The 21,124-nt window shown below is 40.6% G+C and overlaps 8 protein-coding genes and 1 non-coding gene across 14 annotated transcripts; 7 read left to right on the top strand and 2 right to left on the bottom strand.

Annotated features, from left to right (window-relative positions):
* The first annotated feature begins 433 nt into the window (after window positions 1–433).
* LOC147296312 (UDP-glycosyltransferase 87A1-like) lies at window positions 434–3,613 on the top strand. The gene is made up of 2 exons (XM_086257584.1): window positions 434–1,280; window positions 2,623–3,613. Exons 1-2 carry the CDS (start codon window positions 785–787, stop codon window positions 3,498–3,500), a joined length of 1,374 nt encoding a protein of 457 aa, XP_086113710.1. The 5' UTR covers window positions 434–784; the 3' UTR covers window positions 3,501–3,613.
* A 438-nt stretch (window positions 3,614–4,051) lies between these two features.
* On the top strand, window positions 4,052–6,490 carry LOC147296311 (UDP-glycosyltransferase 87A1-like). Of its 4 annotated transcripts, none has more exons than XM_086257621.1 (3): window positions 4,526–4,665; window positions 4,838–5,282; window positions 5,384–6,490. In XM_086257621.1, exons 2-3 carry the CDS (start codon window positions 4,871–4,873, stop codon window positions 6,283–6,285), a joined length of 1,314 nt encoding a protein of 437 aa, XP_086113747.1. In that variant the 5' UTR covers window positions 4,526–4,665; window positions 4,838–4,870; the 3' UTR covers window positions 6,286–6,490. The 4 variants fall into 4 exon arrangements, with proteins under 4 accessions (XP_086113739.1, XP_086113747.1, XP_086113730.1 ...); XM_086257604.1 differs by having other exon boundaries at window positions 4,544–4,665; window positions 4,771–5,282; XM_086257613.1 differs by lacking the exon at window positions 4,838–5,282 and having other exon boundaries at window positions 4,052–4,665.
* Window positions 6,491–6,909: 419 nt separating this feature from the next.
* LOC147296310 (UDP-glycosyltransferase 87A1-like) lies at window positions 6,910–8,855 on the top strand. Its single transcript, XM_086256605.1, has 2 exons — window positions 6,910–7,499; window positions 7,589–8,855. Exons 1-2 carry the CDS (start codon window positions 6,980–6,982, stop codon window positions 8,464–8,466), a joined length of 1,398 nt encoding a protein of 465 aa, XP_086112731.1. The 5' UTR covers window positions 6,910–6,979; the 3' UTR covers window positions 8,467–8,855.
* Window positions 8,856–9,584: 729 nt separating this feature from the next.
* On the top strand, window positions 9,585–11,223 carry LOC147296309 (UDP-glycosyltransferase 87A1-like). Its single transcript, XM_086256613.1, has 2 exons — window positions 9,585–10,130; window positions 10,214–11,223. Exons 1-2 carry the CDS (start codon window positions 9,638–9,640, stop codon window positions 11,089–11,091), a joined length of 1,371 nt encoding a protein of 456 aa, XP_086112739.1. The 5' UTR covers window positions 9,585–9,637; the 3' UTR covers window positions 11,092–11,223.
* A 563-nt stretch (window positions 11,224–11,786) lies between these two features.
* LOC147296308 (uncharacterized) lies at window positions 11,787–14,052 on the top strand. Its single transcript, XM_086256040.1, has 2 exons — window positions 11,787–12,846; window positions 13,573–14,052. The coding sequence occupies exons 1-2, from the start codon at window positions 12,073–12,075 to the stop codon at window positions 13,786–13,788; spliced, it is 990 nt and encodes a 329-aa protein (XP_086112166.1). The 5' UTR covers window positions 11,787–12,072; the 3' UTR covers window positions 13,789–14,052.
* A 602-nt stretch (window positions 14,053–14,654) lies between these two features.
* On the bottom strand, window positions 14,655–17,041 carry PBCP (Protein phosphatase 2C family protein). Of its 3 annotated transcripts, none has more exons than XM_086250562.1 (11): window positions 16,836–17,041; window positions 16,665–16,716; window positions 16,463–16,542; window positions 16,208–16,289; window positions 15,977–16,050; window positions 15,815–15,894; window positions 15,615–15,712; window positions 15,352–15,475; window positions 15,183–15,265; window positions 15,039–15,087; window positions 14,655–14,940 (listed from the first exon to the last, which is right to left on the bottom strand). In XM_086250562.1, exons 1-11 carry the CDS (start codon window positions 16,979–16,981, stop codon window positions 14,888–14,890), a joined length of 921 nt encoding a protein of 306 aa, XP_086106688.1. In that variant the 5' UTR covers window positions 16,982–17,041; the 3' UTR covers window positions 14,655–14,887. The 3 variants fall into 3 exon arrangements, 2 of the variants coding, with proteins under 2 accessions (XP_086106688.1, XP_086106696.1); XM_086250570.1 differs by having other exon boundaries at window positions 14,659–14,940; window positions 15,977–16,047; XR_015123336.1 differs by having other exon boundaries at window positions 14,919–14,940; window positions 15,183–15,260.
* Window positions 17,042–17,163: 122 nt separating this feature from the next.
* On the top strand, window positions 17,164–17,234 carry TRNAG-GCC (transfer RNA glycine (anticodon GCC)). Its single transcript has one exon. It is a non-coding gene; the product is annotated as a tRNA-Gly (tRNA).
* Window positions 17,235–17,253: 19 nt separating this feature from the next.
* LOC147296305 (uncharacterized) lies at window positions 17,254–18,057 on the top strand. The gene is made up of 2 exons (XM_086238215.1): window positions 17,254–17,397; window positions 17,490–18,057. The coding sequence occupies exons 1-2, from the start codon at window positions 17,364–17,366 to the stop codon at window positions 17,930–17,932; spliced, it is 477 nt and encodes a 158-aa protein (XP_086094341.1). The 5' UTR covers window positions 17,254–17,363; the 3' UTR covers window positions 17,933–18,057.
* Window positions 18,058–18,079: 22 nt separating this feature from the next.
* Window positions 18,080–21,112, bottom strand: EMB3147 (Acyl-carrier-protein S-malonyltransferase). The gene is made up of 10 exons (XM_086238203.1): window positions 20,706–21,112; window positions 20,432–20,517; window positions 20,254–20,320; window positions 19,903–20,045; window positions 19,488–19,536; window positions 19,257–19,394; window positions 19,071–19,151; window positions 18,798–18,974; window positions 18,626–18,712; window positions 18,080–18,509 (listed from the first exon to the last, which is right to left on the bottom strand). Exons 1-10 carry the CDS (start codon window positions 20,967–20,969, stop codon window positions 18,447–18,449), a joined length of 1,155 nt encoding a protein of 384 aa, XP_086094329.1. The 5' UTR covers window positions 20,970–21,112; the 3' UTR covers window positions 18,080–18,446.
* Between the last annotated feature and the right edge of the window lie 12 nt (window positions 21,113–21,124).

Raw genomic sequence — 21,124 nt, 5'->3', positions numbered from 1 at the left:
GGAATTGGAATGTAGTGAGCAAGTGGGTTGGAAAGCAAAAAATTTGGTCTTTTTAGAATTTCCCGAAAAAGTTATTAGTGTAAATTAAGGTGGGAAAATTTTGAAAAGTAACTGTTTTTTTTTTTTTTTATTAAAGATTTTAATAGTTTTTAAAACTTAGAAATCTAACTTTCGATTAGTACACAAGTTTCCATCGAGATTCGAGAAGTACTATTAGAGAGGGCCGGGTTAATTTGCTTAAAAACAGCTCAAGGGTTTAGATTTATAAATTTTGAAAAAAATGACTTAAAAGTTTTTAAATGGAATAATCTGTGGTTAGATTTTCAAATTTCCTAATAATTAAGATATACATGAAAATATATTTTTAGAAAATATAACCAGTCAGCATTATTTCGGAGAATTTATCTCACTCGCATTTAACTCCACATGGGCACATACAAAATGTATGATGAATTAATTAGTCCACAATTATTTTGCTCCCCCATCCTTCCCAAAATACTCTTTAAACCGGTACACTTGAAGCATGTACGGTTAAGCATATAATGCTTAGAAATAGACAGTTCCCGGCTGGTACCGAGGGACAGGTAGAGGGGTAATTGTTAATTCTACAGAAACTGAGGGGTATTTTTGTCTTTCATGACAAGCTCAACTATGCTAAGCTGTTATAGGTAGCTAGTTTCTTATGTATATCTTCTTCATATATAAGACACAGCAGTACTACGTACGTAGCATCAAACGTTAAAGCTTCAATCTTCATATCAGACATTGAGACAGACATATACAAATGGGTACTGTGAAGGTGGAGCCAAACCCAGTCTGCCACGTGGTGGCGCTGCCGTATCCCGGGAGAGGCCACATCAACCCCATGATGAACTTGTGCAAATTACTAGCTTCAAGAAAACATGACACTCTCATCACCTTCGTCGTCACCGAAGAGTGGTTCGGCTTCATCGGGTCGGACCCCAAGCCGGCTAACATCCGGTTCGCCACTGTGGAAAACGTCATACCCTCCGAGCTCGTCCGCGCCAAGGACTTTCCGGGCTTCGTGGAAGCTGTGAACACCAAGCTGGAAGCTCCCTTTGAGCGGCTTCTTGATGGGCAGCTTGAGCAGCCGGTGAGCGTTATAGTTGCTGATCCCTTCGTAGTTTGGGCAGTGAGGGTGGGGAACCGGAGGAATATTCCGGTAGCTTCACTTTGGCCTATGTCGGCGTCGGTGTTCTCAGTGTTCCACAACTTTGAGCTGCTCAAACAAAAGGGCCACTTCTCGGTTGATGTAACAGGTGCGTGCGTACATGGTTGATAGAATTAGAGCATCCAACCCAAAACCAATTGGCAATGAGTGGAGAGGCCCAAGACTTATAAGCACATATGCTAAGCCTTAGTTTTCCGATGTGGGACATTGCTCCACATTACTCTCAATAATGGTTAGGTACTTAGGTGTATGGTTATTGCTTACTACTTATTGCCAATGCCATAAATGTGTATCAGTATATGTCCCTCTTGAATTGGACGTAAAGTGGGTCATGCGGCTCATGCCCAACTTTATTTTCGCTCAGCCAATAGATTTTATTTTATTATTTGTTATATTAGAAGAAATCGAACCCAAAATTAACCAAATCCTAACCTTTACCGTAGACTTTATTCTATCTATCTATTTATATATCTAGCAAACAGGTTGTTAGGTGAAAATTTTAAAATATCAAAAAATGCTCATACTTAATTAAGATGTCAATCTAAACAAATATTATCAATAAAAGTTAAAATGGTAAAACAAACAACTAATTGAAAAAACTAAAAAGATTGGAAAAATGAGAACATACTCCCAAAAAAAAGGAACCATGAATTACATATTTTATATTTTTAAAAAAAGAAATCAAGTATTAACAGTTTTTAATTATCTTTATATCTTTTTACTTTATGTAAATCATTAAAAAAACCAAATGGTACGCATGTGATCAGGTGCCAAATGGCATGTAATAATAAAAAAAATTGTTAGGCGTAGATGCATGTGTCATTACTCGTTAGGATGTTAAAAATCCAATTTCGTTTGTTCAAAGTTCAAACTAATTGATCCAATCAAATTCAATATAATTTGACCGAATTCAAAAATTGTGATGAATTATATTGGAGTTATAAATTAAAAATCGACATCATTCAAATCGAGTGACAAATTTTCCCGTGAAAATCTAGTCCAATCTAATTCAGTTGATTTCTAATTTCATTATGCCTAGTTACAAGGTGAATTGAAGTTGGAATTAATTTGAATCTATATTTCATCCTCCTACGTACGTATCCATGCTACGTGATGACCAAATAGAATTTGTAAGATTGGTAGATATTGGAATTTACTATTGAAAGATATTATATACGTCTCTTTCATAGATTTTTTTTTTTTTTTTTTTTTTTTTTGCTTCTTTTTCAGATTAATGCTACAAAATCGTAAGCTGATTTTTCTCCAGGAAAATGTTATATTTCATGGCATGGGGCATCTAGATGGTTTATGATATCGCATATTTCATCCATGTGTACCTATATGAAGCTCTCATAGACTTTACATTTGATCATAGAATTTTAGTAATTTTGGAATTGATTTTATGTTTCTCTGTGGCTTATGTGCAAAAGAGCGTGGAGATGAGGTAATAGACTACATACCTGGAATCTGCACCACACGCGTAGCAGATCTTCCCACAGTATTCCATGGAGACGGTCATCAAGTCCTGCCAAGAGCACTCGAAGCTGTTTCAAGCATATACAAAGCACAGTACCTTTTGTCCACCTCAGTCTACGAGCTTGAACCCCAAGTGTTTGACACATTGAAAGCCAAACTCCCTTTGCCCGTTTACTCCATTGGCCCAAGCATACCTTACTTTGAGCTTCCAAAAAGTTCTTCCACTGACCACAATGGCCTCAGTTACCTGCAGTGGCTAGACTCTCAACCCAAACACTCTGTCTTGTACATCTCCTTGGGAAGCTTCCTCTCAGTTTCAAAAGCCCAAATGGATGAAATTGTTGCTGGGGTTCGCTTAAGTGGTGTTAGGTACTTGTGGGTGGCTCGTGGGGATGCCTCTAGGTTGAAAGATGGGTGTGGGGAAATGGGTTTGGTGGTGCCTTGGTGTGACCAATTGAGGGTGTTGTGCCATTCTTCTATTGGGGGGTTTTGGTCACATTGTGGGTGGAATTCCACTCTAGAAGCTGTTTATGCAGGTCTTCCAGTTCTTACTTGCCCTATTTTTTGGGACCAAATCCCAAATGGTAAGCAAATTGTGGAAGATTGGAGAACTGGATATAGGGTGAAGAGGAAGGAACATTTGGTGAGCAGAGAGGAAATTGCAGGACTTGTGCAGAGGCTTATGAATGTTGAAAGCAAGGAGGGGAAAGAAATGAGGGAAAGAGCAAAACAACTTCAAGAGACTTGTCAAGGAGCAATTGCTAAAGGTGGCTCATCGGACTCCAACCTTGATGCTTTTATCAAGGATATTTCACAAGCCCATCGCCATTAAGCTGAATGTTGTAGGTCTCGCACATGATTTATTGCTTTCAGGGGACTTGTTTTCAGCTTTCCATAGTTTCAACTTGTGTTCTCAGCGAGCAATTCCTGAGGAGTAGAACTCAAAGTATCAAATAAAATGCATGAAACATTAATCTAGTTAATTGGAATTTGGGATAACAGAGATATAAATTTATGAAAACCTTCACATGCAAGCAAAGGGTATGCCTAATTGTAAGAATGAAATGAGAATGTGAATGTGAAAGAGACCAGGTAAGAAATGAAATCGTATTCTATTGTTTTGGTTTAGCCACCAGAATGGAATCAAAATATATCTATTCAATATAAAAATTAGTTTATGTACTATCACTCACTTCTAAGATGTAATTAAAATCAGACCAAAAAAAAAAAAGATGTACTTAAAACATATAATATCTCTTTTAACAAGATGGAATAAATTCCCATCACGAGTGTCAAACAACAAGTTGTGTAAAGTATCTTCAAAGTTAAAACCCCTAATGTCCTTTCTTAGTTGCAGACAATTTATTTGTCAAGCGTCAAGCTCTTCACCTGATGCATTTATGCAAACACATGGTAAGCATTAAAAAATGATTGTCACTTAAAGAAATAATATCGTCAAGCTCACCGTCTCTACTTGAGCTGGGCATTCATACAAACACTTGCTCAGCATTCCCAGTTCAAACGGCTTTGCATTTAGATGGATACTACTACTACCTCCACGGTCTGCCACGTGGTGGCGATGCCTTATCCCGGTAGAGGTCACATAAACCCCATGATCAACCTCTGCAAATCACTAGCTTCAAAGAAAGACGACATGCTAATCACCATTGTCGTCACCGAGGAGTGGTCCGGCTTCGTAGGCTCGGATCCGAAGCCCAAAAACATCAGCTTCGGTACCATACCCAACGTTCTTCCTTCTGAGCTAGTTCGTGGTGCGAACTACCCTGCCTTCTTTCACGCCGTCATGACAAAGATGGAAGCTCCCTTCGAACAGCTACTGGATCGAATGCAGCCTCCGGCGACGGCCATTATAGCCGACACCGAACTTCTTTGGGCGGTTCCCGTCGGCAGCCGGAGAAATATTCCGGTGGCTTCGCTCTGGACAGCTTCGGCATCAGTGTTTTCTTTGCTCTATCATTTTCAGCTGAATATTATAGGTATGAAAATGTTTAATCTTTTCATTTTCTCTAGTCATTTTTTTATTTAGAAAAAATATAAAAATAGTTAAAAATTCTCTCTTATAAACCATTCTTCTCCCAAAGTCATCAATCAGCAAAAGTATAGAGAGTTTTCATTTTCCTTTCGTTAATGGATACCTCCGACTCCAAGGTTGAACCAACCACCGTCCGCCACGTGGCGGCGATGCCTTTCCCGGGCCGAGGCCACATCAACCCGATGATGAACCTCTGCAAGTTACTGGCTTCGAAAAACCCCGAAATTCTCATCACCTTCGTCGTCACCGACGAGTGGCTCGGCTTCATCGGCTCCGAAGGCAAGCCGGATAACCTCCGCTTCGCCTCCATTCCAAACGTCATCCCCGCCGAGCGGCTTAAAGCCGCCGACTTTCCGGGCTTCTACGAAGCTGTTATGACTAAGATGGAAGCTCCCTTTGAGCGGCTCCTGGACGGGGTTCAGCCGCCGGTTTCCACCATCGTAGCTGATGTAGAGGTCCGGTGGGGAGTTGGGGTTGGGGTTCGGAGGAATATTCCGGTGGCTTTGCTTTGGACCATGTCTGCCACTTTTTTAAACATGTTACATCGTTTTAATCTTTTGGGTAAGTATTTATATCATATATGATTGTCTATATATGTATTTTGGATTAACCCAGATTGAAATTGATATGACAATTTGGGTATGTCCGATTCTGTGTGATAGATCATGGAGAGCAGAAAGTTGACCAAATACCAGTAGAAGTTGGAGAAGTATTTCAAGGAAACGACCCACGAGTAATGAAGCTTGCCCTGGAATGCATTTCATGGGTTCCAAAAGCACAGTATCTTCTATTCACTTCAGTGTATGAGCTTGAACCCCAAACCATGGACTCTTTACAAGCAGAATTCCCATTTCCTGTTTTCCCAATTGGTCCTGCCATACCTTATTTGGAGCTTGAATCCAATGGCTCTGTATCAACCACTACCAGTGACAATGGCATTGACTCTCTCAAATGGTTAGATTCGCAACCAAAAGCCTCTGTCTTGTACATCTCATTGGGCAGTTTCCTTTCAGTCTCGAGCACCAAAATGGACGAAATTGCTGGCGGGCTGCGCAGTAGCGGGATTCGGTTCTTGTGGGTTGCTCGCGGAGAGGCTTCTCGGTTAAACGAGAGCTCTGGTGATATGGGGTTGGTGGTGCCATGGTGCGAGCAATTAAAAGTGTTGTGCCATTCTTCTGTAGGGGGTTTTTGGACTCATTGCGGGTGGAACTCAACTCTGGAAGCTGTGTTTGCTGGTGTTCCAATGCTCACTTTCCCTCTGTTTCTTGATCAAGGTACCAACAGCAGGCAAATTGTTGAAGACTGGAAGATTGGCCGGAGGGTTAAGAGAGAGGCACAAAGTGAAAATTTGATGACAAGGGAAGAAATTGCTGAGCTTGTGCAGAGATTTATGGATCTTGAAAGCAGTGATGGAAAAGAAATGAGAAAAAGAGCGAGAGATCTCAGCAATGTGTGTCACCAAGCAATTGCAAAAGGTGGTTCATCTGATGCTAACCTTGATGATTTTATCAGAGGCATAACCAAAACTACAGCTAGCAAGAGGAGTAGTGCAGCTATTATGTAAGGTTTTATATCCTCAATGGCAAAGTGAATTATTCTCTTGGTAATTCTTTTGGCAAAATAAAGGAGTACTGCAGCTATTACGTAAGGTTTTTCCGGTGTTAATTCTGTTTCCACTTTATTTTTCCAGTCACTGAATATTACTCCATAGTGTGTGATGCGTATTAGTCTTATTTTCCCTTTATTTATCTTACCCAATTATGGGTGTAGTCTTATCTTTCTTTATTCAACTTTTTGTTTTTTATTTAACTCACTGTCTAACAGTTTAAAGATAATATATGTGATGAACTGATGACTGATGATAATATAACGTGATAGGTTAACAAAGTATTACAAATTCATCAAAATTGTAACAGGTGCATAATATTAACCTGTAGAAGGTAAAGAAAAGACAAAAAAAAAAAACTTAAAAAGTAATGCTGGCCCAAAACAATGGATTAAATTGTTTGGGCCAATTGAAGTGACAGCCATCGATTAGGTGTCCTGACTGCCTCATTTTGTCCAAGCAATTTGATAAATTGTTTGGGCCAAACAGCATTTACTCAACTCAAAAAAAAAATCTTAACCCAGACTTAGCTGCAATTGGTTAGAGTTAGTTAAAGATTGGCTGGCTAAACAAACCCCAGCTGTATATATTATCTATCTGAATTCAGACACTCTGATTTCTTGTCACTGTCTGTGACCAACCTCAACCTTACATGATATCATCAAAGAATTCAGACATGGATTCCATCCGAGAAGAACCGACCAGAGTCTGCCACGTGGTGGCGATGCCCTATCCCGGCCGAGGACATATCAACCCCATGATGAGCCTCTGCAAATTACTAGCTTCACAAAGGAGCGATATTCTCATCACCATCGTCCTCACAGAAGAGTGGCTCGGCTTCATCGGCTCCGAAGCCAAGCTGGCCGACAACATTCGCTTCGCCCCAATTCCCAATGTTACCCCACCGGCGCTGGTCCGCGCCGCCGACATGAATGCCTTTTTCGAAGCAATCATGACCAAAATGGAAGCCCCGTTCGAGCGGCTCCTGGATCAGCTCGAGCAGCCGCCTAGTGTGATAGTGACTGACACATACCTGCCCTGGGCAGTCGGTGTGGGAAACCGGAGGAGCATCCCAACGGCGTCGTTGTGGCCTATGTGCGCGTCCGTTTTCTCCGTGTTTCAACATTTTCACCTTTTTGCTCAAAATGGGCATTTCCCAGTTGACACGTTGGGTGAGAGTGTCTCCGACTCTTATAATTTTTTTTTTTGTTATTATTATTTTTTATTTTTGGGTTGTTTAATTTTGCTACTTGGTTAATAGAGAAGGGCAATGAACGTGTAGACTACATACCAGGAGTTTCTAGGACAAGACTAGTAGACCTTCCTAATGTCATCAATGGAAGCCGCCCACAAATTCTAGCCCACGTCCTTGAAGATTTTTCTTGGGTGCCTAAAGCACAATACCTCTTATTCTCTTCCATTTATGAGCTTGAAACCCAAGTCAATGATGTTTTGAGAGAAAAAAGCTCACTACCCATTTACACCATTGGCCCATTAATACCTTACTTGAAAGCCAATGATGACCCTAGTGGTGGTATTGACCATTTACTATGGCTAGATTCTCAGCCTTGTAATTCTGTGCTGTACATCTCCATGGGAAGCTATCTTTCACTTTCTGGTGCACAAATGGATGAGATTGCAGCTGGTTTGAGGATGAGTGGGGTTCGATTCTTTTGGGTGGCTCGAGGGGAGACCGATAGGCTTAAAGAGGCTTGTGGTGATATGGGGTTGGTAGTGCCCTGGTGTGACCAATTGAGGGTGTTGTGCCATTCTTGTATTGGGGGGTTTATGACACATTGTGGGTGGAACTCTGTTTCAGAAGGTGTTTTTGCTGGTACTCCTTTTCTGACCTTTCCTATTGTTATGGATCAAGGCATGGATAGCAAGTTGATTGTGGAGGATTGGAAGATTGGGTGGAGGGTGAAGGCTGAGGAAAAAAGGACCGACTATTTGGTGACAAGAGAGGAAATTGCAGAGTTGGTAAACAAGTTTATGAATTTGGAGGATGGTGAAGGGAAAGAAATTAGGAGAAGAGCCAGAGAAGTTCAGCAGATATGTCATGGTGCAATTGCACAAGGTGGATCAACTCAAACCAACATCAATGCCTTCATTAGAGACATTTCTGATAAGAGTGTTTAAAGCTTGTAGTTTCTTGTTGTGTTGATCAGAGATTTGGTTGCATGCTTCACCAAGAAAAAAGATTTGAATAAATTGATCTCCTTTGAAACACACACAAGCTTGTAGTTTCTTGTTGGAGGTTCTGATAAGAGTGTTTAAAGTCGTTGCTTGTGTTGAGAGTTGGTGTTTGTCCGGTCTCTACTTATTATGAATTGGTTTTAGGTTAGAAGCTCTAATTTCTGCCTAGTATCAGAGCGGGTAATCCAAAGGTTAGGCTCGTTTGTCACACATGCTTCCATGTCCCCAATATGAATTGTTCACGTGTTTAGTTTAAGTGATGTTGCACGCGAGGGGACGTGTTGAGAATATTAATATTTCACATCAGAAAAATAAAGTCTCAGATCTCTCCATCCATTACTAATTGGTTTTGGATTAAATTGATGCAACTTGTTGTCTAAAATGTTGATAAAAATTTGGTTGCAAGATTCCTTGTTTATAAATTGATCTTATGTATTGGATGTATCTCATGGAGCCTTTTAAGCAATCTTAAACTAGTTAACTTTGCAGATATTCGAGGTTTCTCTAGCAGTGGCAATAGAAATTGTATCTATGGATGTGGGCATGCATTTTCTTGTTCAAATAATACTATATAAGAAAGGAGAAAGAGGGCCAGATAACTCACCAATGTGTGCACCAAGCAAAATGCGTACTAACCTTGAAAATTTAATCAGGGGTATAACCAAAGCTGCAGCCATCAAGATGAGTAATGTTCCCTTTTAGCAAGACACAGCTTCCTTGTCCATTAGGCATAAGCATAAGAATGTTTTGTACCATCTACCATCAAGTGGAATTGAACTGAATTGAATCATTAACCATCATTACTTCAATTAACAAATAAAACATTGCACATCATTTAATGATCGAAAATTAACATAGCATTACTCCTAATTAATATGTTAGAAACCAATCAACACTGAACAGTTGTGTTAATGATGAGCTTGACAATCTCATTGTATGACAAAAGCATGGTAAATCAGTTAATTCGTATCACCGAAAGGGATACTTTGGTCATTCAGTGTTGATGTCTGCTTTACCTATCAAAAAAGATGTCTTTCTTCTTCATGAGCCCCCCCTCCACAAGCTGTAAGCCTTTGACCCAACCCACAACCTGATTTCATCAAAGAATTCGGACATGGAATCCATGAGGGAAGAACCAATCAGAGTTTGCCACGTGGTGGCCATACCCTATCCCGGTCGGGGTCACATCAACCCCATGATGAACCTCTGCAAGTTACTAGCTTCACAACAGAGCGATATTCTCATCACCTTCGTCCTCACAGAAGAGTGGCTCGGCTTCATCGGCTCCGAAGCCAAGCCGGACAACATTCACTTCGCCACAATACCCAATGTTGTCCCGTCGGAGATGGTCCGCGCCGCCGACATGGATGCCTTCATCGAAGCGATCATGACCAAAATGGAAGCCCCGTTCGAGCGGCTCCTGGATCAGCTCGAGCAGCCGCCTACTTTGATAGTGGCTGATACATTCCTGCCTTGGGCAGTCGGTGTCGGAAACCGAAGGAATATCCAAGCGGCGTCGTTTTGGCCCATGTCTACGTCCGTTTTCTCCGTCTTTCAACATTTTCATCTTTTTGCGGAAAATGGGCATCTTCCAGTTGACTTGTTAGGTGAGTATTTGCCCCTTCTTTTTTTTGTTTTTTTAATTTTCAAATTTCTTTTTGGGTTTTTAATTTGGCTATTTGGTTAATAGAGAAGGGCAATGAACGTGTGGACTACGTTCCAGGAGTTTCTAGGACAAGACTAGTAGATCTTCCTCATTTCATCACTGGAAGCTCCCCAAAAATTCTAGCCCACATCAATGAAGATTTTTCTTGGGTGCCCAAAGCACAGTACCTCTTATTCCCCTCCATCTATGAGCTTGAAACCCAAGCCATTGACGTTTTAAGATCAAAATTCTCACTACCCATTTACACCATTGGCCCATTAATACCTTACTTGAAAGCCAATGATGACCCTAGTGGTGGTATTGACCATTTACAATGGCTAGACTCCCAACCTTGTAATTCTGTGTTGTACATCTCCATGGGAAGCTTTATGTCATTTTCTGGTGCACAAATGGATGAAATTGCAGCTGGTTTGAGGAAGAGTGGGGTTCGGTTCTTTTGGGTGGCTCGAGGGGAGACCAATAGGCTAAAAGAGGCTTGTGGTGATATTGGGGTGGTAGTGCCCTGGTGTGACCAATTAAAGGTGTTGTGCCATTCTTGTATTGGGGGGTTTATGACACATTGTGGGTGGAACTCAGTTCGGGAAGGTGTTTTTGCTGGTACTCCTTTTCTGACCTTTCCCATAGCCATGGATCAAGGCTTGAATAGCAAAGCCATTGTGGAGGATTGGAAGAGTGGGTGGAGGGTGAAAGCTGAGGCAAAAACGGACAATTTGGTGACAAGAGAGGAAATTGCAGAGTTGGTGAACAAGTTTATGGATTTGGAGGATGATGAAGGGAAAGAGATTAGGAGAAGAGCCAGAGAAGTTCAGCAGATATGTCTTCGTGCAATTGCACAAGGTGGATCATCTCAAACTAGCATCAATGCCTTCATTAGAGACATTTCGCAAGGCCTTGAGCATTAACAAAACTGATCAATCTTGTTGTTAGAAGTTCTGATAAAAGTGTTTAAAGCTTGTAGTTTCTTCTTGTGTTGATCAGAGATTTGGTTGCATGCTTCACCAAGAAAAAAGATTTGAATAAATTGATCTCCTTTGAAACACACACAAGCTTGTATGCATCTCATGGAGCCTTTTAAGAAATCTTAAACTAATCACTTTGCAGAAATTGTCATTAAAAAAAAAAAATCACTTTCGTCTTTGCAAATATTCAAAAATTTTCAACAATGGCAATAGAAATTGTATACATTTTTTTTTTTCAGTTCTACTTGACATAAGAGCAGAAAATGCATTTTAATTAACGAAAATTCTCACATTAAACTGCCAGTTTTCTTCAGATAAAACTGAATTTTTTATGGGTTTTAATTACAATACCACATGGAGAAATTATATTGGACAGGCAGAGCATGACATGTTGTGTATGGAGCGCAGATAATAATTTCTTAGTAGAGCAAGGGATCTCCAAGATCCTAGGACAAGGGAAGAGACAGAGCATCAGGGAGTTGAGAGTGGGCCAAAAACAGAAACAAGGACAAGGCCCATTTCCCACTACAGTGGGCCTTAAATCTTACTTATTCTTCAGGAAAATGAAATAAAGCATACTGATTACTTGATTAGTGATTTACTCTCATAAGAAAATCAATTTTAAAACATAAAAAACCCTAAATCCGAAATCTTTGGAAACCTAATAACACAATCATCCATTCATCTTCTATTCCAACTTGAGTTTCTTGATGACTCGTTAAACTTAAAGCCAAGACTCAAATACTATTGCCAAAAGATGCAAGTTCTCTCCTTGATATAACTGTTTGTTTATGGAGGCATTGCAAACCAGTTCAATTCTACACCTCAAATTCTCCAATTTTCACATCAATTCAGCCCCAAACCCATCTCCAAAACCCAATTTTCCGAACACCCTTTTCCCCAGTCACATAGTTCTCGCTCTCCATGGCCACCGACGCCACGCCCAAGTTTCAAAATCCAGACTTTCGCCCAATCCCTCAGCCCCCGGACTACCACCCAGACCTCACCGTCTCTGCCCACGACGGCCTCCATTTTTGGCAGTTCATGATTGCCGGCTCCATCGCCGGCATGGTCGAACACATGGCTATGTTCCCCGTCGACACCGTCAAGACCCACATGCAAGCTCTCGGGTCCTGCCCGATTAAGTCGGTCGGAGTCCGACAGGCCCTCGGATCCATTTTAAAGTCCGAGGGCCCCGCTGGACTGTACCGCGGCATTGGCGCAATGGGCCTCGGCGCCGGGCCCGCCCACGCCGTCTATTTCTCGGTTTACGAGGTCTGCAAGAAGTATTTCTCCGGCGGGAACCCGAACAACTCGGCTGCCCACGCGGTTTCGGGCGTTTTCGCCACGGTGGCAAGCGACGCCGTTTTTACGCCCATGGATATGGTGAAGCAGAGGCTGCAGTTGGGTAATAGTCCTTACAAGGGGGTGTGGGATTGCGTGAAGAAGGTGTTCAGGGAAGATGGGTTTAGAGCGTTCTACGCGTCTTATAGGACGACGGTGTTGATGAATGCCCCGTTTACGGCGGCGCATTTCGCGACGTACGAGGCGGTGAAGAAGGGTTTGATGGAGATTTCGCCGGAGAGCGCCGACGACGAGCGGTTGATTGTGCATGCCACTGCTGGAGCTGCAGCTGGGGGATTGGCTTCTGTGGTCACTACACCGCTTGATGTGATCAAAACTCAATTACAGTGTCAGGTATGGTCTTTTAGTCTACTTCTTGTTAGCTTTACCCATGTTAATGTTATGTTGTTTCTTTTATCAGAAAAATTTTAGGCCTTGGTATATTAATTTAAGATCAGTTTATTAGCTTAGTTTGCTTTAGTAATTGAGCTTAAAAGCATTACACAATTTGGACCAAAAACAAGTATCAAAGAAGATAATAGATACTTATGCAATTGATAACCTTTAGTTACCAAACAAGTCTACAATCTGTATTACATTACCCCATGATTCACGGTTGCTATAGCAATAGCCAGTTCTTTTAACAGATTCCCGTAAAATTTCTCTACTGATGAAAATTGTTGATCCTAACCTATTGTTTCTAGAACTGGGGTGGCAATTCTTGTAGATGGGTAGTATGTTCTTCTTTGCTTTCTGTGAACAATTATAGACAAGAGACATAAAATTATTGTCAAAAAGCTACTGGTTTTGCATGTAAATGATAATGGAGCACACAAGAAGCTTTCTATTTTTCAAAAGCAAACATTGTGACAATAAGCTTTCTACTAAACTTCAAGAGTTTCATCCGCCTTTGTTTATTTGATTATTTCCTTCGTGTCTCTTGAAAATTTCATCCATGTCCTGTACAATTCTAATAAGTCTGATTGGACAATATATTAAGAATTGAAACCAATGATGGTTAAAACATAGGCATTGCTACATGATGCCAATAAATTTATGGATATATCTGTTGCTGTACAGGGTATTTGCGGATGTGACAGATTTAAAAATGGTTCGATTAGAGATGTTTTTCAAACAATTATGAAAAAGGACGGGTACAAAGGGCTTGTACGGGGATGGGTTCCAAGAATGCTCTTCCATGCCCCTGCTGCTGCTATCTGCTGGTCCACATATGAAGCCTCAAAAACCTTCTTCCAAGACCTCAATGGTAGTAGTAACAGTGGCACTGTAACCTGAATAACCATTAAAGACAAAGGAGATTTTGCTGTTGCATTACGGATACCTCTGTACAATTGACAATTAGAGTTTGCTTCACATGAAGGATCGGTAAGCAAGTCAATTGGAATTTTTCAGGCTCGACTGCAGTCTATTTAATAGGCAGTAGTAATCAGTAAGTCAGATTCATTGGTGAGGCTAATTTATTTGTATTGTACACATTTGTTGTCTGTTTCAATAATATTTTTTGTTCTAATAATCTTATAGATAAGTGGTTTTGTTGTTGATTCGTTGGAATCTGTGTTACACGAACACACACCCCCCCCCCCCCCCCCCGCGCGCGGCCCTTGGGTCGTTGGCATCTTTGGGTTTCTTGATGATGTATGTATGATCAGTCAATCATAAAGTTTTGAATTATATTCTAGCTCTCATGGACATAATGTTGGGTAGCTGTTACTGATTTCTGCTTCATAAGTTTAGGGACGCCATATTGGTTCTGTTATTCTACTGGTTCATGATTTTTCTGAGATCTCATTAGTAGCTTTAGGCATTGTTATTGTTGTTATCTTACCATTCTCTTGTCTCAGGAACTGACTGAACAACATTAAAGAGCTCAGAGTTTCATTGCGAAAACATTTAGTTGTGAATTTCTCACTCCAAATTTAGGTGTGGCTCAAGCATGTGTATGAGATATGCCAATTGTTTTGTGAACTTCCCTAACTATAAAACTTCATGTTTGCCCCTAGTGGTCGGTTAAAACATTGTGGCTCCACAATGATGATTGCACAATATTAGGTGCACAAAACGTGCAAAAATTTTCATGTGGAACTTCGGGGAGTTTATGTAAAAAAAATATTAAAGTGTGACAATATATGATGTATATGTAGTTTTATAGCAAATTTTGCCTAATGCATAAGCGCTACACCATTTGCCAAAGCAGTACTTTTGTAGACAAAATATGAATGGATATTTTTCATTCAGTTGCTGTTGTGTTTTTGAGGATCTATCAAAAGTTACAAGACTGTTAAAACGAATGAAAAAAAATCTAACTATAGCACAGCTACCCTGCAAAGGGAATTTTGTTTTTGAAGTTTGAATCTGTTGGAAAAGAGCAAATGCTTCATACGCTTACAACCTGACCAACAAGCACAGTGATATCATCGGGCTTTCCACCTGTACCAAAAAAAGAGAAAAACACAAACACATCAGGTCAGGCATGACATCGAAGAATAAGGGCTTACTGTCATAATATAAAACCAGATAGAGCATGCCTGTAAGCTTCATTCCAAGAATTTTCTTCCACAAAGGAGCCTCAAAACCCTGAAAGATGTGAAAGAGCAAGGCAATACATAAGTATGTTTTCAGTGCAAGAAAGTATGATTTAGAAGTTGGTCAAGTCAGATAACTGACATTACCTTGGATCTGGCCTCCAAGGAGTAGGGAGAATCAAAGTTTGAATCCAGTGAATGATTGCTTGCCAAATTAGCTAATGCCTTTGCTACCATTAAAATCAATTCAGTTAGAAAACATGTGCTGAGTTAGCTAGTAACCCCCATAACATTAGTTGATTGAGGAAACACATACCAGCCTCAGCAACATTTCTGTATCCGGTCACTGTCGAAATAATTTCATGGTCAAAAACATTATCAAAAAGTCCATCTGAGCCCATTACTATGGTGTCTCCTTCCATCAACTCAACACTGCTAACCTGCAATTGGAGAGGGATTATATTACAATCATTTGTGCATGAACTGTCTGCAGTTGATTCAAATAAGGACACTGAAGTGAAAGTTTGCAGTGACTAGAATGCAGATAGCACTTGCATAGTGTGAAATAGGTGTCAATACCATGGCATCAAGGTATGTTTGGCCAACAGCCTCTGAGCTTAGTTGGTATGGACAATCAAAATAATGTTCTTGTGGAGATGTGGAAAACTTTATTTGACCTGCAAGTCACAATGCCAATTTAGAAGAAAAGATAAAAAAGAATTCAAAAGAGCAACGGAAAGCTCAGAACTTGTGCACAAATGAAAAGCATTGGGTGTTACCTTCACGAAGAACCCTTAGTCCACAGTCCCCAACATTTGCAATTTTCAGAATACCATTCCTCTCCAGCATGGCAACAATTCTACTCAGACAAAGGAAAGCTGAAGTAAATAGATGTGCTGGAAAATGTGTGAGGATGCTCTTGAACAAAATGATGAACTTACACAGTAGCAGAACCTACAGAGGAGGTAGCAGCATGTGCTTTTCCTATCAGAATCTGAGGATTGTTGTTCACCTGCTATATAGGTGACATGCCTTGGGTTTGTTAACCAACACAACATATGAACATACTGAAAAATCTAGTTACCAAGAATGGCTCTGCAATAATTATACAAGTGATACTTGGTTTTGAGATAAACAACACATCATTATTTATATTGACCCAACAAGACTACCTCCTCGTCTCCCACAAGATATGAAGCATTGGCCATCAGTTCTTTAGGGAACAATGAAGGATCCACATTCTGTTCAGCCCAACTGGAAACCAAAAATGAGAAGATCACAAATTCTGAAACCAAGAAATGACTAGCAGCAGATTGATACTTAACAGCTAAATTATGTGTCTACTTCTTGATTAAGAAGTTCATTGACCCAATTTTCTATTTAAAATTCATAATACCAAAAGATATCTAGCCCCTTATTTTCCATACCCTGAGACACCATCAGCAACAGCAATAACTCCCCCATTGTAGCTGCTCACAAAGAAAGCATCTTCCCCACCTTTGTCGACCTTTTGAAACACCATTAACACTTGTAAATGTTACGAATGTAAATAATAAATACTAGAATTTCTTACAAGAACTTCATGCCAGCACAAATAAGGAACATGACATGGTGGGAAGCGTGCACAACCTTGTTGGGGTGTGGAATAAGATGAGTTCCAACACAGAAAGACAGTTCTGGTCTACAAACCATGCCAAATATAAAACAATCAATTACCAACCCACATGTTTTATACACATAAAAATTTCACAGAATTTGATTAATTGCAATCTGCATTAATGGTAATTAAGATTGGCTCACCGAACCGGGTTGAGTTCCGATGAAGCACAAGAGAGCAACCTTTTCTTCTTTGAATTAGTTTCGTCAGTCATTGATAAAGTAGAAGATAGGGAATGAATGAGTGGGTGAGACTTGGGAACAGAGGCCCCGAATATGGGAACTGCCATATTCCCGCTTCTACTCCCTCTCTCCCTCACTGGCCAGGCAGAGCTTCAAGAGCTCAAACGTGTGGTTCAAGTTGAAATTCCAGCCACCAGTGACCATGTGTCTATATGTTTGTTGAACACTTGTACTCTGCACATGAAAATTTTAACAACTATATAAATATCTTGCATGTAATCATCAACGAGCACCAGTGGTCTAGTGGTAGAATAGTACCCTGCCACGGTACAGACCCGGGTTCGATTCCCGGCTGGTGCAATCCTTTTACATTTTCTTTGTTTCATATATTTTTCAAATTCCCGATTTTCTCTATGCTTTCTTTATACGCTTTTCACCCAAACGCCTCTGTCGCTCTCAGATTTGTTGTTTCTCTGAAAGACTGAAGCCATGAACGCTATCTCGTCAAACGATTTCATGGAAGGTTTTAATTATTTTTCCAAAATTCTTTCTTTCAGTTTATTTTCTCTATTTTTCATTTTAGTTCTGTTATATTAATGTGTGTTGTTGTTGCAGCCACTGACAACCCCAGCGGAAGCGATTCGGACACGAACATCGATGACGACGATGCAGCAGAGTACTACCAGCCAGTCTCCGCCGTCGATTCCGAAGATGAAGAGCAGACCAACGGTGTGATTGTGGATCACGCGGAGAGAGGAATCTCATCGCTCCGCCTAAACGACGACGTGCAGCCAAATGGTAATCGCAGTAGCGAAGACGAAGAAGAAGATGATGATGATGTAGAAGAAGGCGAAGAAGAGAGGAGGGCAGTGATGAGGGCTTTTAGAGAAGACGAGAATCGCAGGAATGCGCCGTTGACACCGGAGAATGCGACGAGGGTTATGGAGGCCATGCGAGGAATTTCCTTCGATGGAGTCGCTCCAGATTGGGCGGATCAGGTTCCGGAGGAAAGCTGGATCGACCGGCTTCGCCGCCTCCGGCGGTCACCTCAAAGTTAGGACTTTTCTTTATTTTTTTTTTCTCGGTTTGAATTAGATTGGTAATTGTCAAATTATTGCATCTGCATGTATGTAAGACATTTGATGTTGATCAATTGGATGAGTTTGAGAGAGATTTCATGATCCACAGTTGGAGTTACTAGCCTATGAATAAAATCATTTCACTGATGTTCATCACATGTATAATGTCAACAGTCGACAACACCCCCACCCTAGTTTTAGCAATTCAAAATTTCAATTAACTTACAAAAACCAAATTTTCAGCTTATGCACTAACCCTGATTCATAAAGCTTACGATTGAGAAGAACCCAACTTTATTAGAAAATAGGAGCTCTAATCACTAAACAAAACTCTAATATGGTATTAACTTCCCGAAAAATTCCAAACGTGTGTTTCTTGGTTTGGCTGAACAAGAAGCAACTTCTCCCCATACTCTCTCAACTGCAGCCATTACCAAATGTATTGCATGGTAATTGGATACCATTGAAGTAGAACCCACATCTGATTGCCTTTTCAAGCCCCAATGTTCTCAATGTCTGCACTTCTCTCCATTCTCTTTACTATGCCAGCTATAACCTGATGCATGATCCAAAGATAAACTTAGAATGGAGGAAGAAGAGAAGTAATTTAATAATAATTTATATGTACACTACTTGAACCAACACCATAATCCAAGATGAACTAATTTATACCTTTCCAGGTCCCAATTCATAGCTCTTCTTCACCCCCTTGGTAAGGAGAGTCTTGACTGTTGTTTCCCATTGAACAGGAGAAGTCACCTGTGATTTTGAGTTTAGGGTTCAAATTAATACTATCTACCATGAGATCTGATGTGATGGAGAGAAGAAAGTTCTGCTGGCTTACCTGACGGGCCAATATCTTCTTAATTGTGTCAGGATCGGAATGTGGCTGCGCATCTACATTGGAGATAACTGGTATTCTTGGAGTTCTGATTTGCGTTGCTGCCAATTTGGTTTCCAATCTTGATACAGCTGGTTCCATAAAACTAGTGTGGAAAGCACCAGCAACAGCTAGACGCACCTGAGCATAAAGGGTAAGGGGGAAAGGGGATTTTGTCATTGCTAATTAATTCAACAAGTATGGAATTGCATCCAAGTAAAAAATGAGGAATGATACCGTCATTCGGGCCTTGAATGACTTCGCTTTGGACTCTAACATTTCCACTCCCTTCACACCTCCAGATACAGCATAATTTCCCTACCACAGTAGAGCCATTCCATGTCATGGTCAAAATTGTCGATAAAATCAATTAGGAAAGAATCACCTAGTCAGGCTTTACTAAGTTGGATTCATAGTCCTTACAGGACATAGGAAATTTGCAATCTGAACTTTGTCATCATCATCAACTTCTTGATTGGCTGCATCACACAGCTGTTGAACTTTGTCAGAGTCCAATCCTATGACACTGACCATGGCACCTTTGGCAGCATCAGCAGCTTCCTGAAGATAGTTGAAAAAGAAAGCATATCAATAAAAACCCATCCCTTCCAGGAACATGAATCTCAGACGGCCATTACACAACTATAAAGTTACCTGCATGGCTTCTCCCCTCAGTTTGACAAGCTTGAGCCCATCCTCAAAGCTGTATTAAACAAATCAACGAAAAAGGGAACATTAATACAGTAATCACTACAGAAGATCAGACGAATGCAGTAAATCTGCTACATCTTCTACCACTGCATTAATCTCCTACCCTAAACCAAGCACTAGGTAAACAATGAAAGTGAGGCTTCATCTACCCTGAATTATAAACATATTAAGGTAGCATCTGAACAGTTGAATTCATATTTAATCTCTTCTGTGTGGCCAGCCACAAAAATTAGATTGCTAAGTTAACAGATCAAATTTTTTTTGCTTATCCTTAATTTCATCAACACATTCTTGGTTTGATATGAAGCCTTTGATAGAGTTGCAACCATAGCAGATCTTTCTCAGTTGGATGACTCACCTGAATGACCCAGCAAATGCTAGAGCAGTATACTCTCCCAAACTTAGACCACATGTGACATCAACAGAAGCAATGATCTGCTGACCTCCATCACGTGTACGAAGTAACTCAACAGCAGCTAGACTTGTGACATAAAGAGCTGGCTGCAAACAAGTAGTAGTAGATGCTCATCAATGACTATCAATAGAGAATCTTATCCTTCAACATTAGATATAGAAAAACATAATTTCTGCTTCCCTACCTCGAAAATCATTGACTAACAAGTGAGCATTTGAAACACATCATGGAGTAGAAAAAATCTATTTGTGTAGTAGCACTACCCATATAGTAAACGATTAATGCAGCACTTACCTGGCTTATAACAGTTGAATCTAGTTTCTCTTTTGGTCCATTGATACAAACATCTAAAAGATCAAACCTGCACACAACAAAGACACTAATTCACTAACAAAACTATTTTCCATTAATTGAAAAGAAAATAATGACATATTGGATGCACACAAATTAATGAATACTGTATAAATGCTACCCTAAAATATCGTTTGCTTTCTTGTATAACTCAGCAGCAGCAGGCACGCTTTGAGCTTCCTTTCCCATTCCAACTGCTTGTGCACCCTGAGTTACAAAAACAGTACAACATCAATGGATGAAGCTCAATCCAGAAGTAAAAAAGCAAAATTGAACTATTCGATTATATCCCATTACAATTTTTTCTATCATTTTACCCAAATTACAAATTTTCATATCAAATTGAGATTTAAAATTTTGAAAGCAAAGTAATGGCGGGGGAGCAACGAACTCACTTGGCCAGGGAAGAGGAAAGCGCAGGAGGGCTTGTAATCAGAGAACAAGGCATCGTCGACCAGAGTCTGCGATCCAGCTGAAACGCTCATGGAAAACCTAGATCGCCCAAGGCTTCGGACACCGAGGGGTGTTCCGGTTCCATTTCGGAGCCCCGAAAAGCAGGAGGAGTTGAGAGAAATGGAGGGGAGGGTGAGATAGGCGGTCATGGTGGCGAGTGAGGTGCGCAGAATAACAAAGTGGTGGAGGTGAAGGAAGGCGTGCATAAAAAGATGGAGGCAGTGAGTGATATAATGCGCAGAGGGTGTTCAGGTTAGCGGAGTCTACGAAGGTAGACGTTGGAGTTGGGCATCAAAATCAAGGAACACCGGCCAACTGCTTTTTTGACGCTTGGTTGGGTCATCATGTGATAAACTATTAG

This window comes from Dryas octopetala, chromosome 1 (assembly GCF_963921425.1).
Source record: "Dryas octopetala chromosome 1, drDryOcto1.1, whole genome shotgun sequence".
Classification (NCBI taxonomy): Eukaryota; Viridiplantae; Streptophyta; class Magnoliopsida; order Rosales; family Rosaceae; genus Dryas; species Dryas octopetala.
The sequence above is the reverse complement of the archived record's forward strand: the minus strand, read 5'-3'. Positions and strand labels throughout refer to the sequence as shown.

What these genes read in the sequence shown, in the direction of transcription:
- LOC147296312 (XM_086257584.1), top strand. Translation starts at nt 785, where the DNA reads ATGGGTACTGTGAAGGTGGAGCCAAACCCAGTCTGCCACGTGGTGGCG. An exon ending in CTTCTCGGTTGATGTAACAG is followed by an intron (nt 1,281 to 2,622) that starts GTGCGTGCGTAC and finishes TATGTGCAAAAG; the next exon opens with AGCGTGGAGATGAGGTAATA.
- LOC147296311 (XM_086257604.1), top strand. Translation starts at nt 4,817, where the DNA reads ATGGATACCTCCGACTCCAAGGTTGAACCAACCACCGTCCGCCACGTG. An exon ending in ACATCGTTTTAATCTTTTGG is followed by an intron (nt 5,283 to 5,383) that starts GTAAGTATTTAT and finishes TCTGTGTGATAG; the next exon opens with ATCATGGAGAGCAGAAAGTT.
- LOC147296310 (XM_086256605.1), top strand. Translation starts at nt 6,980, where the DNA reads ATGATATCATCAAAGAATTCAGACATGGATTCCATCCGAGAAGAACCG. An exon ending in TTTCCCAGTTGACACGTTGG is followed by an intron (nt 7,500 to 7,588) that starts GTGAGAGTGTCT and finishes CTTGGTTAATAG; the next exon opens with AGAAGGGCAATGAACGTGTA.
- LOC147296309 (XM_086256613.1), top strand. Translation starts at nt 9,638, where the DNA reads ATGGAATCCATGAGGGAAGAACCAATCAGAGTTTGCCACGTGGTGGCC. An exon ending in TCTTCCAGTTGACTTGTTAG is followed by an intron (nt 10,131 to 10,213) that starts GTGAGTATTTGC and finishes TTTGGTTAATAG; the next exon opens with AGAAGGGCAATGAACGTGTG.
- LOC147296308 (XM_086256040.1), top strand. Translation starts at nt 12,073, where the DNA reads ATGGCCACCGACGCCACGCCCAAGTTTCAAAATCCAGACTTTCGCCCA. An exon ending in AAACTCAATTACAGTGTCAG is followed by an intron (nt 12,847 to 13,572) that starts GTATGGTCTTTT and finishes GTTGCTGTACAG; the next exon opens with GGTATTTGCGGATGTGACAG.
- PBCP (XM_086250562.1), bottom strand. Translation starts at nt 16,981, where the DNA reads ATGGCAGTTCCCATATTCGGGGCCTCTGTTCCCAAGTCTCACCCACTC. An exon ending in TCTGTAGGTTCTGCTACTGT is followed by an intron (nt 15,895 to 15,976) that starts GTAAGTTCATCA and finishes TTGTCTGAGTAG; the next exon opens with AATTGTTGCCATGCTGGAGA. An exon ending in CAGAAATGTTGCTGAGGCTG is followed by an intron (nt 15,266 to 15,351) that starts GTATGTGTTTCC and finishes TTTTAATGGTAG; the next exon opens with CAAAGGCATTAGCTAATTTG.
- LOC147296305 (XM_086238215.1), top strand. Translation starts at nt 17,364, where the DNA reads ATGAACGCTATCTCGTCAAACGATTTCATGGAAG. An exon ending in GTCAAACGATTTCATGGAAG is followed by an intron (nt 17,398 to 17,489) that starts GTTTTAATTATT and finishes TTGTTGTTGCAG; the next exon opens with CCACTGACAACCCCAGCGGA.
- EMB3147 (XM_086238203.1), bottom strand. Translation starts at nt 20,969, where the DNA reads ATGCACGCCTTCCTTCACCTCCACCACTTTGTTATTCTGCGCACCTCA. An exon ending in CTTTCCTCTTCCCTGGCCAA is followed by an intron (nt 20,518 to 20,705) that starts GTGAGTTCGTTG and finishes TTTGTAACTCAG; the next exon opens with GGTGCACAAGCAGTTGGAAT. An exon ending in CATTCAAGGCCCGAATGACG is followed by an intron (nt 18,975 to 19,070) that starts GTATCATTCCTC and finishes CTTTATGCTCAG; the next exon opens with GTGCGTCTAGCTGTTGCTGG.